Below are 16966 nucleotides of genomic sequence, written 5' to 3'. Positions count from 1 at the left end.
CACCCACCGCCCCCTCCGCCGCCCATCCCGGCTGGAATGCCGCGGGGGGGCGGGCAGGAAGGAGTTAACTCGGTGTGGATGATAACGGCCCTTTGTGTCACCAGTGGGGGGGGCGAGCACGGGCTCGGCCCCGCCGGCGCGGGCGGGGGTGTGGAAGCCACTCTCCGTCCGTGGGCGATGCTGGCGCCGCCGGCCCCGCTGCCGGCCCCGCTGCTGGCCCCGCTGCTGGCCCCGGGGGTGGCCCTGGTGGCCCCGGTGGCCCCGGGGGTGGCCCCGAGCCCCCCAAGAAGCGCTACCCCACGGCCGAGCAGATCCAGGTGATCGGGGGGTACCTGGCGCTGCCGCGCTCCTGCCTGGCCAAGGGCGAGCCCCGGCGCAAGAAGGTAACGGGGGCGCCCGCCTGGCACCTGTGTGGCACCTGTGTGGCACCTGTCACCTGTGTAACCCCCTGTGTCACCTGTGTCACCTGTGTGTCACCTGTCACCTGTGTAACCCCCTGTGTCACCTGTGTCACCTGTGTGTCACCTGTCACCTGTGTAACCCCCTGTGCCACCTGTCTGTCACCTGTGTAACCCCCTGCGTCACCTGCGTCACCTGTGTGGCACCTGTGTAACCCTTGTGTAACTCCCCTGTGTTACCTGTGTGACCTGTCTGTCACCTGTGTGGCACCGGTGTCACCTGTGTCACCTGTCTGTCACCTGTGTGTCACCTGTCACCTGTGTAACCCCCTGTGCCACCTGTGTGGCACCTGTGTAACCCCCTACGTCACCTGTGCCACCTGTGTGGCACCTGTGTAACCCTTGTGTAACTCCCCTGTGTTACCTGTGTCACCTGTGTTACCTGTGACACTGTGTGTCACCTGTCTGTCACCTGTGCCACCTGTGTGCCACCTGTCTGTCACCTGTGTAACCCTATTGTGTTATCTGTGTCACCTGTCTGTCACCTGTGCCACCTGTGCGTCACGTGTCTGTCACCTGTGCCACCTGTGTAACCCCCTGTGCCACCTGTGTGTCACCTCTGCCACCTGTCTGTCACTTGTGTCACCTGCGTCCCCAAATGTTCCCAAATGTCCTCAAATGTCTTCAACGCCCCCAATCCCTCTTGATGTCCCCAATCCCCCCAAACATCCCCAATCCCCCAAATCCCCTAAACGTCCCCAAAAGTCCCTAAAAGTCCCCAAATCCCCCCAAAGTCCCTAAATGTCCCCAAATCCCCTAAATGTCCCCAAAGTCCCCAAATCCCCCAAACGTCCCCAATTCCCCAAATCCCTCAAATGTCCCCAAAGTCCCCAAATTTCCATAATGTCCCCAAATGCCCCCAAAGTCCCCAAATTCCCCCAAAAGCCCAGACTCGCCCCAATTCCCCCAATGTCCCCAACCTCCCCAAATCCCCCCGATGTCCCCAATGCCCCACTGGGATGCACAGGGGGACCCCCCGGAGCCCCGGAGGAGGAGGAGGAGGAGGAAGAGGAGGAGCCCCCTCCCCCCACGCTGCGGGGGGGGCTGCGGGGCCGCGCCCTGCTCGTGGGTGGGTGAGGGGAGGGGGTTTTGGGGGGATTTGGGGCAAAATTTGGGGGGTTTTGGGAAGAGATTTGGGGGGTTTGGTTCATTTGAGGGGGAAATCTGGGGGTTTTGAGGGGGGGTTGGGGAATTTTCAGGGATTTTGGGTGATTTTGGAAAGGATTTGGGGGGTTTTGGTTAATTTGGGGGGGATTTGGGGGTCTTGGGAAAAGATTTGGGGAGTTTTGGGGGGACTTTGGCGGCTTTTGGGGGAATTAATGTTTTGGGGTCTTGGCGGAATTTTGTGTAAATTTTGTGGGGTTCTTGTGGATTTGGGGGTAATTTTGAGTACATTTTGTGATGTTCTGGTAAATTTTGGGGCGATTTGGGTTCATTTTGGGGGTCCCTAACACATTTCCCCTCTCCCCAGACGAATCCTGCCGTCGGTAACCCCGGCCCAGCCCCCCGGGACCCCCCAGGACCCTCCGGACGGGGCCGGACGCTCGGACAGGGCCGGACACAGGGGGGGTTGGGGAATTTTCAGGGATTTTGGGTGATTTTGGAAAGGATTTGGGGGGTTTTGGTTAATTTGGGGGGGATTTGGGGGTCTTGGGAAAAGATTTGGGGAGTTTTGGGGGGACTTTGGCGGCTTTTGGGGGAATTTTAGTGTCTTGGGGTCTTGGCGGAATTTTGTGTAAATTTTGTGGGGTTCTTGTGGATTTGGGGGTAATTTTGAGTACATTTTGTGATGTTCTGGTAAATTTTGGGGCGATTTGGGTTCATTTTGGGGGTCCCTAACACATTTCCCCTCTCCCCAGACGAATCCTGCCGTCGGTAACCCCGGCCCAGCCCCCCGGGACCCCCCAGGACCCTCCGGACGGGGCCGGACGCTCGGACAGGGCCGGACACATGGACAGACCCCACCCAAACCCCCCTCGGGGAGGGGTTCCAGAACATTCCACCCCCCCGGCAGGGTCTGGGGGTTTTTTTACACCATTTTGTAGATTTTTAGTACTGGGGGGCGGTTTTTAATTGTTCTTAATGAGGTTTTTTTTTATCCTAATTAAGGGTTTTATAACTTGGCGGGGGGGGGAATTTTGTCAGTATTGTGTCCCAGTTTGGACTGGGCCTGGACCAGTTTGGACTGGGAGGGGGGGGATGGGGAGGTGGTGGATTTGAGGGGGGAGGGGGCGAAAATGGCGCGGGACGGAGTAGGCCGAAGCCTGCGGCCTGGTCTTGTTGCCGCGGCAACGAAACCTGCGGCCTGTGTGCTGCCAAGGCCTGGTTTGGTTGCCAAGACAACAAAGCCTGTGGCCTGTGCGTGTTACCATGGCAACAAGGCCTTCTCCTTGTTGCCATGGTAACAAAGACCGCGGCCTGTGTACTCCTAAAGCCTGTGGCCTGCTCCTGTCGTCATGGCAACGAAGCCTGCGGCCTGCCTACTCCCAAGGCCTGCTCCGGTTGCCGTGGTAACGAAGCCTGCGGCCTGCCTACTCCCAAGGCCTGCTCCTGTTGCCGTGGTAACGAAGCCTGCGGCCTGCCTACTCCCAAGGCCTGCTCCAGTTGCTGTGGCAACACTGCTTGTATCACGGAAAATTCATCCAAATATAATAAAAAAGGCCAAAAAAGGGCTCAAAAAACGTTAAAAAAGGGCCCAAAAAAGCTTCAAAAAATGGGGATTTTTTTTATTATTAAAGGGAATTTTTAAAGGAAAAGGGGTTTGGGTAGAAGAAAAGGATTTTCTGTGTGAAAAAATTGGTTTGGTTGGAAAAAAAATAGAATTTTTGAGTGAAAGGTTGAAGTTCCAAGGAAAAAAAAGCAGATTTATTTGAAATCTGAGTGTTCTGAAAAGGAAAAGATTGAGTTTATTGAGGTATCTGGTGTTTTTTTTCCAAGAAAAATAAAATTATTTGGGGGCAAAATAATTTTTTGTAATTTTTTGGTAAAATGATTTCTTTTTGGGAAGTTTTACTTGGGAGGAAAAGTATTTTTAAGGGAAAAAATTGATATTTTTAGGAAGAAATGGGAAATTTTGGACAATTTTTGGACAACGTTTGAGAATATTTTACAATTTTTGGACAATTTTGGGGCAACTTTTGACTATTTTTTACAAACTTTGGACATTTTTGACAATTTTTGAGGGAAAAAAATTATATTTAAAACTCAAAAAAGCCCCCAAAATCACAAAGCTTTAAATAATCAATGTACAAAACCCAGAACTTCTGCCCCAAAAATCAGCCCAGCCCCTCCCCCACCGCGGGTAATTAAATCCTGCCGTTAATGAGGGGGACGGCCGTGGTCACTCAGTGGGTGGTCAGTGACGATGATGATGATGATGATGAAGGCGATGGTCACTCCAGGGCCCCGCGGTCACTCAGTGGGTGGTCAGTGATGATGATGATGATGATGATGATGAAGGTGACGGTCACTCCAGGGCCCCGCGGTCAGTGGGTGGTCAGTGATGAAGATGAAGGTGATGAAGATGACCGTGGTCACTCCAGGGCCCTGTGGTCACTCAGTGGGCGGTCAGTGATGATGATGAAGGTGATGAGGATGATGATGAAGGTGACGGTCACTCCAGGGCCCCGCGGTCACTCAGGGTCCGGTGCAGGTGGCCGAGGGGCAGTCAGTGACGATGATGACGATGATGATGAAGGCGATGGTCACTCCAGGGCCCCGCGGTCACTCAGGGTCCGGTGCAGGTGGCCGAAGTCCGGCCGCTCGGCCGCCTCGCGGGCCCAGCAGCGCCGCATCAGCTGGTGCAGGGCCGGGGGGCAGCCGGGGGGGCAGGGCAGGTACTGCTGGAACCGGGGTTACTGGGACGGACTTGGACTGGGATGGACTGGGATGGACTGGGATGGGCCTGGGAGGGACTGGGATGGACTGGGAGGGACTGGGGTGGGACTGGGGGGGACTGGGAATGGGATAACTGGGCCCCATAACACCCCATCCCAGTAGCTCCCAGTGCCTCCCAGTCAATCCCAGTCCATTCTCAGTTCCCTCCCAGTTCATCCCAGTCCCTCCCAGTCCCCCCCAGTGCTCCCAGTCCCTCTCCAATCCCTTCCAATCCCCTCCCAGTTCATCCCAGTCCACTCCCAATCCCTCCCAGTCAATCCCAGTTCCCTCCCAGTCCCTCCCAGTGCTCCCAGTGCTCCCAGTCCCACCTGCTGGCCGCGGTTCTGGAAGTGGTGCCCGGCGTTGGCGATCACCTGCTCGTCGCTCAGGGCGCCGTAGGGCGGCTCCCGGCAGCGCGTCAGCACCTCCCAGAGCGTCACCCCGAAGGCCCAGGCGTCGCTGGCCGGGCTGAACGTCCCCTGCGACCCCAAATTTGGGGATTTTGGGGATTTTTGGGATTTTTGGGGGATTTTTTGGGGTTTTTTTTGAGTTTTCAGGAGGGCGGGAAGTGGAAATTTGGGGTTTCAGCACCTCCCGGAGCGTCACCCCGAAGGCCCAGGCGTCGCTGGCCGGGCTGAACGTCCCCTGCGACCCCAAATTTGGGGATTTTGGGGATTTTTGGGAGTTTTCAGGAGCTCAGAGTCAAAATTTCCCAATTTCCCCCCTCAAAATCTCAAATTTTTCCCAGTTTTTCCCCCAAACCCTGATTTTTTTCCGCAAAAATCCCAAATTTCCTCCCAAATTCAGTTTTTTAAAATTTTTCCCCCAAAATCCAATTTTTTTCCAATTTCCCCCAGTTTTCTTCCCATCTTTCCCCAATTTTCCCCCCAAAATCCTTCTTCCCATTTTCCCCAAAAAATCCCATTCCCTCCCAATTTTTCCTCCTAAATCCAATTTTTCCCCTAAAAATCTGAATTTTTCCGATTTTTTCCCCATGTTTCCCCCCCAAAACCCTCATTTTTTCACCCAAAATGACTTTTTTTCCCCCCCACTTAATTTTTTTTCCTTTTTTTCCCAATTTTCCTCATTTCGGCTCATCCCGAAATCCCAATTTTCCTCCCATTTATCCCCAAAACACCAACTTTTTCCCATTTCCCCCCCAAAACCTCAATTCTTCCTCCCAATTTTTCCTCCCCAAACCCCAATTTTCGCATTAATTTATCACCAAAAATCCCTCAATTTTTTCCCAAATTTTTCCAATTTTTTTCCACATTTTTTCATAATTTCCCCATTTTTTCACCATTTCCCCCATTTTTCACCATTTTTCTCCATTTTTCCCCCCAAACGCCAATTTTTTCCTGCTAAAATAATTTTTTCTTAATATTGCCCTCCAAAATTCAATTTTTTTTTCCCAATTTCCCCCCAAAAATCCAATTTTTTCTCAATTTTTTTTCCGTTTTTTCGCCAAAAATTCAAATTTTCCCCATTTTTTTCCCGATTTCTCGGTGTTTCTCCCCGTTGCTCACCCAGAGGATGCTCTCCCAGGCCATCCAGCGGATGGGCAGCAGCGCGCGGCCCCGCACCCGGCAGTACTCGGTGCCGTAGAGGCTCCGGCTCATCCCGAAATCGGCCACCTTGACCCGCAGCCCCTCCCCCACCAGGCAGTTCCGCGTGGCCAGGTCCCGGTGCACGAAGTTCCGCGCGGCCAGGAAGCGCATCCCGGCCGCGATCTGCGCGCCGAGGTGCACCAGCGTGGCCAGGCTGCGACAAAAAAATTCCATTTTCAGATTTTTCCCAAAATAATCACTTTTTTCCCCCAAAAAAATCGCTTTTTCCCCCCCCCAAAAATGGCTTTTTCCCCCCAAAAAAATGTGATTTTCCTGCATTTATTTGTGCCTTTTTACCCCAAAAAATATCATTTCTTCAAGACAAAAAAAAATTTCTACCCTAAATCCCCGCAAAAAATTGTTTTTTTAAAAAAAAAATCTAATTTTTTTCTCTTTTTTCACCATTTTTCCTCACAAAAACGTGATTCCCTTCAGCCCGGCCGGGAAGCGCATCCCGGCCGCGATCTGCGCGCCAAGATGCACCAGCATGGCCAGGCTGGGGGAAAAATTCAATTTTCAGGATTGTTGCTCACCCAGAGGATGCTCTCCCAGGCCATCCAGCGGATGGGCAGCAGCGCGCGGCCCCGCACCCGGCAGTACTCGGTGCCGTAGAGGCTCCGGCTCATCCCGAAATCGGCCACCTTGACCCGCAGCCCCTCCCCCACCAGGCAGTTCCGCGTGGCCAGGTCCCGGTGCACGAAGTTCCGCGCGGCCAGGAAGCGCATCCCGGCCGCGATCTGCGCGCCGAGGTGCACCAGCGTGGCCAGGCTGCGACAAAAAAATTCCATTTTCAGATTTTTCCCAAAATAATCACTTTTTTCCCCAAAAAAATCGCTTTTCCCCCCCCCAAAAATGGCTTTTTCCCCCCAAAAAATGTGATTTTCCTGCATTTATTTGTGCCTTTTTACCCCAAAAAATATCATTTCTTCAAGACAAAAAAAAATTTCTACCCTAAATCCCCCCAAAAAATTGTTTTTTAAAAAAAAAATCTAATTTTTTTCTCTTTTTTCACCATTTTTCCTCACAAAAACGTGATTCCCTTCAGCCCGGCCGGGAAGCGCATCCCGGCCGCGATCTGCGCGCCAAGATGCACCAGCATGGCCAGGCTGGGGGAAAAATTCAATTTTCAGGATTTTGCCCAAAATAGATTTTTTTTCCATTAAAAAATAGCTTTTTCCCCCCAAAAATGGCGCTTTTTTCCCAAAAATCCGATTTTTCTGCATTTATTTGTGCCTTTTTTACCCCCCCAAAAAATCATTTTTTCAAAACAAAAAAAATATTCTGCACTAAATACCCCCAAAATTTGCTTTTTTTAACAAAAATCCAAATTTTTCTCAATTTTTTCTCCATTTTCCCCCACAAAAACGCGATTCCCTTCAGCCCGGCCAGGAAGCGCATCCCGGCCACAATTTTTTCCCCAAAAATTCCCATTTTCCCACCCTAAATCCTGATTTTTCCCCAAACCCCCCATTTTTCCTGCTAAAAAATACAATTTGTCCTCCCTAAATCCTGATTTTTCCAAAAATTATCATTTTTCCCCAAGAAAAACTGCAATTTCCCTCTCCTTTTTCCTCTTTTTCATGAAAAAAAATTGATTTTCACAGAAAAAAATTCCATTTTTCTTTATCTTTTCCTGTTTTTCCTCCCTAAAAAAGCATTTTTTCCCCAAAAATCCAATTTTCCCGCCCCAAATCCCAGAGGGGGCGTGGCCTGAGAGGACGTGGCAGTTGGGGGCGTGGCCAGAGGAGTGGGAGTGGCTTATTAACAATGGGCGTGGCTTAATTGGGGTGGGCGCTTCTCTTAAAGGGCCAGAACCACAGAAATTTTTTTAGGGAAAAACTTTAAGTGGGCGTGGCCTTGGTGGGCGTGTCCCAGCCAGGTGCGGGGGTGTGGGCGTGTCCCACCTGAGGGCGTGGCCGCGGGGCCCGCCCAGGAACTGGTGCAGGTCTCCGTGCTCCATGTACTCGGTGACGATGCACAGGGGCCCCGGCCCCCCGCACACGCCCAGCAGCCGCACGATGTTGGGGTCCCGCAGCCGGCCCAGCGTCCGCGCCTCCTGCAGGAAATCCCGCCTGGGGGCGCCGGGGGGGTCAGCGCACCTGGGATACACCTGGGTGCACGTGGGCACACCTGGGAATGCCCTGGGCACACCTGGGCACACCTAGATAACACCCTGAGTACACCTGGGCACACCTGGGAATGCCCTGGGCACACCTGGGATACACCTGGGCACACCTGGGATACACCTGGGTACACCTGGGATACACCTGCCAGTCCCTCCCAGTCCATCCCAGTCCCTCCCAGTCCCTCCCAGTCCCCCCAGTTCCCGTACCGGGCGTTCTTGGTGGCGTCCGGCCGCAGCACCTTGACCGCCACCAGCAGGGGGCGCTCTGCGGCCAGGGGGGCGGGGCTTGAGCCGGGGGGCGGGGCCAGGCCCAGGGTGTGGGGGGCGATGACCTCACACAGCAGCACCTGGGGGCGGGGCCACAGAAAGAGGAGGGGCCTCAGAAAAGGGGCGGGGCAACAACAGCACAGCATTTGGGGTGGGGCCAAAGGAAAGGGGGTGTGGCCAAATCAGTGAGGGTGTGGCCAAATAGAAAGGGGCGGTGCCTTTGCAATGGGGCGGGGCTAAAGCCATAGTGGGTGTGGCCTTGAAAATGGCTGGGGGCAAACAATTTGGGGGTGTGGCAAGTCATTTAGGGGCGTGGCTAAAGACCTTTAGGGGTGGGGCTAGGCCACAGTGTGTGTCACCTCAGTGGGGGCGTGGCTTGGTCCTGGGGGCGTGACTTACCTCTCCGAACTGCCCCTCCCCCAGCTTCTCCCGGAAGCGGAGGCGGTCCCGAGGGAAGGCCGGGAGGGCGGGGCCGTGGGCGGGGCTGAGGGCGGGGCCAGCCAGGGCGTAGGCGGAGCCCCCGGTGACGTCAGCCTCAGCGTAAGCCCCCGCCCCCACCTCGGGCTCACCTGCGCAGGTGGGAGGGGCACGGGTGAGGTCACTGTGGGTGTGGCTAAAGTGGGCGTGGCCCTCCCCGAGCCGCACCCTTACCGTCAGTGTTGATTGGCTTGGCGGCGTTGGGCGGGGCCAGGGCGAGGCCTCCTATTGGCCGGGCATAGGTGGCCAGGAGCAGCCGATAGGCCGGGTTGGCTGGGGGGCGTGGTCAGAGATGGGCGTGGTCAGGGGATTTTGGGGGCCATTTTGAGCCTTTTTCCTCATTTTTGGACCCAATTTTTTTTGGGGTACTCCAGGAAAAAAAAGGGTGGAATCCTCCCTCTTTTTTTCCCCTCTTTTTTCCCCTTTTCCCCTCCCATTTCCCCCTTTTTCTCTCTTTTCCCTTTTTTCTCCTTTTTCCTTTTTCCCCCTTTTCCCTTCCCCCCCCATTCTCCCTCTTCTTTCCCGTTTTTCCTTTTCCCCTTTTTCCCCCATTTTTTCCCTTTTCCCCCTTTTCCCTTCCCCCCCCATTCCCCCTCTCCTTTCCCGTTTTTCCTTTTCCCCTTTTCCCCCCATTTTTTCCCTTTTCCCCCTCCCTTTCCCCTCCTTTTTTCCTCTCCTTTTTTCCCATTTCCCCCCATTTCCCCCCTTTTCCCCATTTTTTCCCTTTTCCTCCTCCCTTTTCCCCCCCATTTTTCCCCCCCATTTTTCCCTCCAATTTTCCCCCCCTTTTTTCCTCCCCTTTTCCCCCAATTTTCCCCCATTTCCCCCCATTTTTCCTCCATTTCCCACCCCCTTTTTTCCCCTTTTCCCCCTCCCCTCTCTCACCAGCCCCGGGGGGCTCGGGGGGCGCTCGGGGCCGTGCCCGGGTGGGTTCCTGGTACTCCCCACTCCCGGTCCCGGTTCCGTTCCCGGTCCCGGTTCCGATCCGCTCGTAGCGGGGTCCCCCCCGCGCCCCTCCCCCCGCCGTGGCGTTGTTGATGACCACGGTGTCCCCCGAGAGCTGCACCCGCAGCGCCGCCTCCGCCCCGCGGGCCTGGGGACCAGCAAAAACCAGTCAGCACCAGTTCGGACCAGTTCAGACCAGTTAGAACCAGTTAGAACCGTTTCAGAGCAGTTAGAACCACTTCAGCCCCAATTTAGACCAGTTAGAGCCGCTTCAGCCCCAGTTCAGACCAGTTAGGACCAGTTAGAACTGGTTATAACCAGTTAGAACCACTTAGAACCAGTTTAGAGCAGTTAGAACCAGTTCAGTCCCAATTCAGACCAGTTAGAACCGGTTCAGACCAGTTAGAACCAGTTCAGTCCCAGTTCAGACTAGTAAGAACCAGTTAGGACCAGTTAGAACCAGTTCAGAGCAGTTAGAACTGCTTCAGCCCCAATTTAGACCAATTATAACCAGTTCAGACCAGTTAGAACCAGTTCAGTCCCAGTTCAGACCAGTTAAAACTGGTTAGAACCAGTTAGAACCAGTGCAGAGCAGTTAGAACCGCTTCAGCCCCAATTTAGACCAATTATAACCAGTTCAGACCGGTAAAAACCAGTTCAGCCCCTCCCAGTTTATCCCAATCCCCTCCCACTCCCTCCCAGTCCCCCCCCAATCCCCTCCCAGTCCCTCCCAGTCCCTCCCACAGTGCTCCCAGTCCCCCCCAGTCCCTCCCAGTGACCTTGCCCAGCGGCCCGGCCGCGCCGCGCCGCCGCCGCAGGATGAGGATGATGATGGCGAGCAGGAGGAGGATGATGGCGCCCAGGCAGCCCAGCAGCGCCGGCGACTGCCCCGCCTCGCCCTGGGCCGCCGGCGGGACCAGTCCGGCCTCCCCGGGGGCTGCTGGGAGGAATGGGAGGGGCGGGAGGGCGGCGTGGCCACGCCCACCTCGGATAAGCCACGCCCATTTACCCCCACCACACTGAACCCCACCCACTTAAGCCCCACCCATTTTCACCTCCATTAGGCCACACCCAATTAAGCCCCACCCATTTACATCTCCATTAAGCCACACCCCATTAAGCCCCACCCAGTTAAGCCCCGCCTACCCAGGGCAGTGGTGTTGGTGGCCCCGCCCCCGGCGTGGGCGTTTTCCAAGATGGCGGCAGAGGGGTCAGGGGTCGGGGGCCACCCGCTGGCACCCACGGGGTCGTCCAGCACCTCTGGGGGTGGGGACGGTCATTGATGATGTCATCAACGGTCAATGACGTCATCGACAATAAAATAATGAACAATCAACGACTTTATCACTAAATTGGTGACGTCATTGATTGACGATGAACCCAACAGTCAACCAATGATGTCATCAACCAACCGTTGACTCCCATGACCCAATGGATGACCCCATGACCCAACCAATGACCCCATGACCCAATGGATGACCCCATGACCCAACCGTTGATCCCATGACCCAACCAATGACCCCAACACCCAACCATTGACCCCAACACCCAACCATTGACCCCATGACCCAACCATTGACCCCATGATCCAACCATTGACCCCATGATCCAACCGTTGACCCCAACACCCAACTGTTGACCCCAACACCCAACCGTTGACCACATGACCCAACCAATGACCCCATGACCCAACCCTTGACCCCAACACCCAACCATTGACCCCATGACCCAACCGTTGACCCCAACACCCAACCTGAGACGAAGGACACCTCACTGAAGAGCATCCACTCGGCGCCGAAGAAGAAGCGGCACTGGATGAAGCGGGCGTGGCGCCTGCCCAAGGGGACGGTGACCGAGCGGGCGCTGGGGTCCTTGGTGGCCCCGGCCAGGCTGTGGGTGACCACCGTGGGCTCCCAGGCCGTGGCCAAGATCTTCTTGAAGCGACACTCGACCGCCCGGAAGATTCCGACGCCGCGCGTGTGGAGGTTGTTGCAGTGGACCTGGGGGGGTGACAATGCATCCCATGATGCTCTGGGGCACGGTGACCAATCCAGATGTTCTCCAGAGGGACATCCCAGACCTCGAGCTGGGATTGACGTGGTGTCCCCCCATCCGTCCATCCATGGCTGACCAATCCCACAGTTCCCAGCGCCCCAAATCTCCCAGCATTCCCGGGGGCACCTGCATGGCGTGGAAGGTGCGGAGCTCCTGGAACTCGAACTCCAGCTCCACGTGGGGGTGGGGCCCCGGTGGCCGCGGCCACCCCACGTAGTCGTAGCCCGGCCACAGGCGGCGCTCGCGGGTCCTCAGGAAGTCGTCGAGGCCCAGGACGCCGTCCGAGAGCTGGCCCAGCCCCCCGAAGTGCAACCTGGGCAGGTGGGACTCACCTGGATGTGGGGATTGTCCTGTCCCACCCACCTGGAGACCCCCCAGTGACACCTGGGCAGGTGGGGACACACCTGGACACTGGGAGTGTCCCCTCCCACCCACCTGTGGACAACCTGGGACAGTTTGGGGACACCTGGAGACACCTGGGGACACTTTGAGGACCACTGGGGACATCTGGAAAGCTCCTGGGACAGTTTGGGGACACCTTGGGGGGGTTGGATGCAGGAAATTTGGGAATTCTTGGGGCAGGTGGCCCTTGGGGACACCTGGGGACACCTGGGGACACTTTGGGACTCACGGGCCAGCGCTGAAGCCGTCGTAGGTGGAGTCGTTGAGGACGATGGGGACGGGGTCCAGGGCCATGACGTGTCCCCGCGGGGCCGTGTAGGACAAGAGCCCGGCTGGGGACGGGGACGGGGACGCGTCACCCCAGGGTCACCCCGGGGTCACCATGGGGTCACCCCGGGGTCACCCTGGGGTCACCAGCAGGTTAACAGGGGGCACGTGGCCATAGAGGGTCACCACCCCTTTGGGGACATCCAAGAGGTGGCGCTGGGTGGGATGGGTGGCCATGGTGATGTCATGAGGAGGTGGATGATGTCATGAGCCAATGGATGACGTCATCAACTGTCGACTCCATGACCCAACCATTGACCCCAACACCCAATGGATGACCCCAACATCCAATGGATGACCCCAAAACCCAACCGTTGATCCCATGACCCAACCACTGACCTCAACACCCAACCGTTGACCCCAACACCCAACCACTGACCCCAACACCCAACCGTTGACCTCAACACCCAACCATTGACCCCAACACCCAACCGTTGACCCCAACACCCAACCATTGACCCCAACACCCAACCATTGACCCCAACACTCAACCATTGACCCCAACACTCAACTCTTGACCCCAACACCCAACCCTTGACCCCACAATGACAAGACCCCAACCCAGGTGCCCCAGGGCCACCACCAAGGGTCATTGGGTGGAGGACGTGGCCATGGGCAACCACCACACTTTTTGGGCCACCAGAGGGGTGGGACAGGGGTGACTCAGGGGTGACAGGGAGGTGACAGGGAGGTGGCACGGAGGTGGCACGGAGGTGGCACTCACCCTCCCAGGGGCAGCCGTAGAGCTCGAGGCGCAGGCAGACGCTCATGGCGCGCGGCGCCCGTGGGTACACCCGGAGCGCCCGGGCCACCGGCGCCGGGGACAGGTCCTTGAGCACCACCCCCTCGGGGTCCTCGTTGCCACCGATCACCTGAGGCGACACCGACCGCGGCCGGTGGCACCCGAGGGTGGCGTCAGCCAAGGAGATCCCGAGGATTTCTCCGGATTTGTCACAGCCCGAGGTGCCCAGGGTGTCCCCAAGGTCCCCCATGGCCTCGGGTCCACAGTGTCCCCAATGTTCCCAAATGTCCCCAATGCCCTCAATGTCCCCAAAGTCCCCAAACCCCTCGATGTCGCTGATGGCCCCAATGTCCCCAAATCCCTCAAAGCGCTCAATCCCCAAATGTCCCCAAATCCCCTTGATGTCCCCAACATCTCCAATGTCCCCAACACCCCTGACGTCCCCAAATCCCCTTGACATCCCCAATGTCCTCAATGTCCCCAAACGTCCCCAACACCCCCAATGACCCCAAATGTCCCCAAATCCCCTCAATGCCCCCAATGCCCCCAATGTCCCCAAATCCCCTCAATGTCCCAAATGTCCCCAAATCCCCTCAATGTCCCAAAATCCCCCCAATGTCCCCAAATCCCCTTGACGTTCCCAACGTCCCCAACACCCCCAATCCCCCCAATGTCCCCAAATCCCCTTGACGCCCCCGACGTCCCCAACCCCCCCGCGATGTCCCCAAGGCCACCTCGTCGCCCCAGCGGTCCCTCCAGCGCAGCCAGCGGCGCCGGTCGCGGCTGTAGCGCAGCCGGTACTGCCGCGCGAACTCGCGGCCGTGTCCCCCCGCGTGGCGTCCCTGGGTCCCCACCAGCGTCACCAGGTGCAGCCGGCCCAGGTCCACCTCCAGGAACTCCTGCTCGGCCGGGAACACCGGCCCCGCCGGACACCAGGCGCCGTCCCCGTCACTGCGGCCCAGCCTGGGGACATTTGGGGACACTTGGGGACATTTGGGGACATTGGAGACATTTGGGACCCTCAAGGATGTGGGAAGGGCCAAAGAATTTGGGGACATTTTGAGGTTTGGGGACACTCGGGGGACCTGCTGGACAGCAGGCCCTTATACTAGTTTAAACTGGTTTATACTGGTCTGTACTGATCTGAACTGGTTCTATACTGGTCCAAACTGGTCTGAACTGGTTTATACCAGTCCATACTGGTTTATCCTGGCCTGAACTGGATGGTACTGGTTTATACTGGTTTATACTGGTTTATACTGGTTATGTCCCCAAGGCCACCTCGTCGCCCCAGCGGTCCCTCCAGCGCAGCCAGCGGCGCCGGTCGCGGCTGTAGCGCAGCCGGTACTGCCGCGCGAACTCGCGGCCGTGTCCCCCCGCGTGGCGTCCCTGGGTCCCCACCAGCGTCACCAGGTGCAGCCGGCCCAGGTCCACCTCCAGGAACTCCTGCTCGGCCGGGAACACCGGCCCCGCCGGACACCAGGCGCCGTCCCCGTCACTGCGGCCCAGCCTGGGGACATTTGGGGACACTTGGGGACATTTGGGGACATTGGAGACATTTGGGACCCTCAAGGATGTGGGAAGGGCCAAAGAATTTGGGGACATTTTGAGGTTTGGGGACACTCGGGGGACCTGCTGGACAGCAGGCCCTTATACTAGTTTAAACTGGTTTATACTGGTCTGTACTGATCTGAACTGGTTCTATACTGGTCCAAACTGGTCTGAACTGGTTTATACCAGTCCATACTGGTTTATCCTGGCCGGTACTGGTTTATACTGGTTTATACTGGTTTATACTGGTTTATACCAGTCCATACTGGTTTATACCAGTTCCTACTGGTCCATACTGGTTTATACTGCCCCATACTGGCCCATACTGGTCCATACCAGTCCATACTGGTTTATACTGGTCCCTACTGGTCCATGCTGGTTTATACCAGTCCATACTGGTTTATACCAGTCCATACTGGCCCATACCGGTCCATACTGGTTTATACTGGTCCATACTGGTCCCTACTGGTTTATACTGGTTTATACTGGTCCGTACTGGTGCGTACCGGCCGTGGCGGGCGGCGGTGGAGTCGGACCAGGCGCTGGAGGCCGAGAGGCGAAAGTCGGGGATGGTCCCGTCCTCCATGCCCAGGGCGAAGCGACAGCGGCCTGGGGACAGCGGGGACAGTGGGGACAGTGGGGACACTGAGGGGACACTGGGGACACTGAGGGGACAGTGGGGACATTGGGGAGAGTGGGGACACTGAGGGGACATTGGGGACAGCGGGGACAATGGGGACACTGAGGGGACAGTGGGGACACTGAGGGGACAATGGGGACACTGAGGGGACATTGGGGACACTGAGGGGACACTGAGGGGACATTGGGGACACTGGGGACAGCCAGGGGATTTGGGGACACTGGGGACATTGGGACAGCAGGGACACGGAGGGGACATTTGGGACCTTTGGGACATTGGGGACAATGGGGACAGCGGGGACATAGAGGGGACACGGAGGCGACAGTCAGGGGACTTGGGGACATTGGGGACATGGGGAACCTTTGGGACATTGGGGACATTTGGAGACATTGGGGGATTTGGGGACATTTGGGGACATTGAGGTGACGTTGGGACACTGGGGACATTGGGACCTTGGACCGACATTGGGGACATCTGGGACATTGAGGACATTGGGGACGCTGGGGTGACATTGGGGGATTTGGGGACATTTGGGGACATTGAGGTGACGTTGGGACACTGGGGACATTGGGACCTTGGACCGACATTGGGGACATCTGGGACATTGAGGACATTGGGGACGCTGGGGTGACATTGGGGGATTTGGGGACATTTGGGACATTGGGACATTTGGGGAACGTTGGGGACACTTGGGGACATTGGGGACATTGAGGTGACACTGGGGACACTCACCCAGGTCCAGCGCTGTCCCCTCCGTCCCCCGCGGGGTCCCCTCGGCCACCCCGGCCAGCAGCAGCAGGGGGAGGGGCAGCGGCAGCGCCGCCATGGCCCCGCCCCCAGCCCGAACTGGGAATGAACTGGGAGCACTGGGAGCCCCCCCAGCAGCTGCTCCCAGAATCCTTTGCTGGAATTCCCCCGGTTCCCCTCCCCCCCACAACAGCTGCAAAGGGGGCGTGGCTTCACCCGACCCCACCCAGTCATTTACATAAAAGTGAATATTCATTAACTGCCCTAAAAACCACCCGGGGAGGACAAGATTGGCCTCAAAATGTACCCAAAATATCCCGAAATTCCACAAATTTCCCCAAAATTTTCCCCAAACTCCCCTAATTCCCCCCAAATCCCCCCAAAATTCCCTCAAACTCCCCCAAAATCCCCAAAATTCTGCCAAAATCCCCCAAAATCCCCAAAAATTTCCCCAAATTTCCCCAAATCCCCCACAAATTCTCCAAATTTCCCCATAATTTCCCCCAAAATTTCCCCCAATCCTCCCAGCCCCCGAAAAATTCCAAATTTTCCCCAAACTCCCCCAAATTTTCTGCAAGTCCCCCCTAAAATTCCCCCAATGCCCCCTAAAATTCCCCCCAAAATCCCCCAAATCCCATGAACTGCCCCCAAAATTCCCCCAAATGCCTCCAAATCCCCCAAATTCCCAAAATACCCCCAAAAATCCCCCCCACACCCCCCCCAAACCCCCCCAAACCCCCCCCACCC

At 56.5% G+C, this 16966-nt stretch overlaps 1 protein-coding gene across 3 annotated transcripts; it reads right to left on the bottom strand.

The window, feature by feature from the left end:
* Positions 1-4038: 4038 nt before the first annotated feature.
* On the bottom strand, positions 4039-16318 carry LOC120504863 (epithelial discoidin domain-containing receptor 1-like). 3 transcript variants are annotated; one of them, XM_039714745.1, is made up of 17 exons: positions 16205-16318; positions 15339-15441; positions 14563-14791; positions 13264-13411; positions 12442-12544; positions 11937-12123; positions 11509-11755; positions 10902-11015; positions 10535-10695; positions 9696-9903; positions 8985-9083; positions 8733-8902; positions 8274-8413; positions 7846-8013; positions 6475-6709; positions 4664-4813; positions 4039-4297 (listed from the first exon to the last, which is right to left on the bottom strand). In XM_039714745.1, the coding sequence occupies exons 1-17, from the start codon at positions 16296-16298 to the stop codon at positions 4163-4165; spliced, it is 2691 nt and encodes an 896-aa protein (XP_039570679.1). In that variant the 5' UTR covers positions 16299-16318; the 3' UTR covers positions 4039-4162. The 3 variants fall into 3 exon arrangements, with proteins under 3 accessions (XP_039570679.1, XP_039570678.1, XP_039570677.1); XM_039714744.1 differs by having other exon boundaries at positions 4039-4300; positions 10535-10692; XM_039714743.1 differs by having other exon boundaries at positions 4040-4300.
* Between the last annotated feature and the right edge of the window lie 648 nt (positions 16319-16966).

The sequence above is a fragment of the Passer montanus genome, unplaced genomic scaffold (genome assembly GCF_014805655.1).
Source record: "Passer montanus isolate IOZ18808 unplaced genomic scaffold, ASM1480565v1 scaffold308, whole genome shotgun sequence".
NCBI lineage: Eukaryota > Metazoa > Chordata > Aves > Passeriformes > Passeridae > Passer > Passer montanus.
The sequence above is the reverse complement of the archived record's forward strand: the minus strand, read 5'-3'. Positions and strand labels throughout refer to the sequence as shown.

Excerpts from the sequence above, each read along its gene's own strand:
- LOC120504863 (XM_039714743.1), bottom strand. The coding sequence starts at position 16,298 with ATGGCGGCGCTGCCGCTGCCCCTCCCCCTGCTGCTGCTGGCCGGGGTG. Across the intron at positions 15,442-16,204 it reads GGGGACAGCGCTGGACCTGG|GCCGCTGTCGCTTCGCCCTG; the intron begins GTGAGTGTCCCC and ends CGCTGTCCCCAG. Across the intron at positions 4,301-4,663 it reads TCCAGAACCGCGGCCAGCAG|CAGTACCTGCCCTGCCCCCC; the intron begins GTGGGACTGGGA and ends CCCCGGTTCCAG.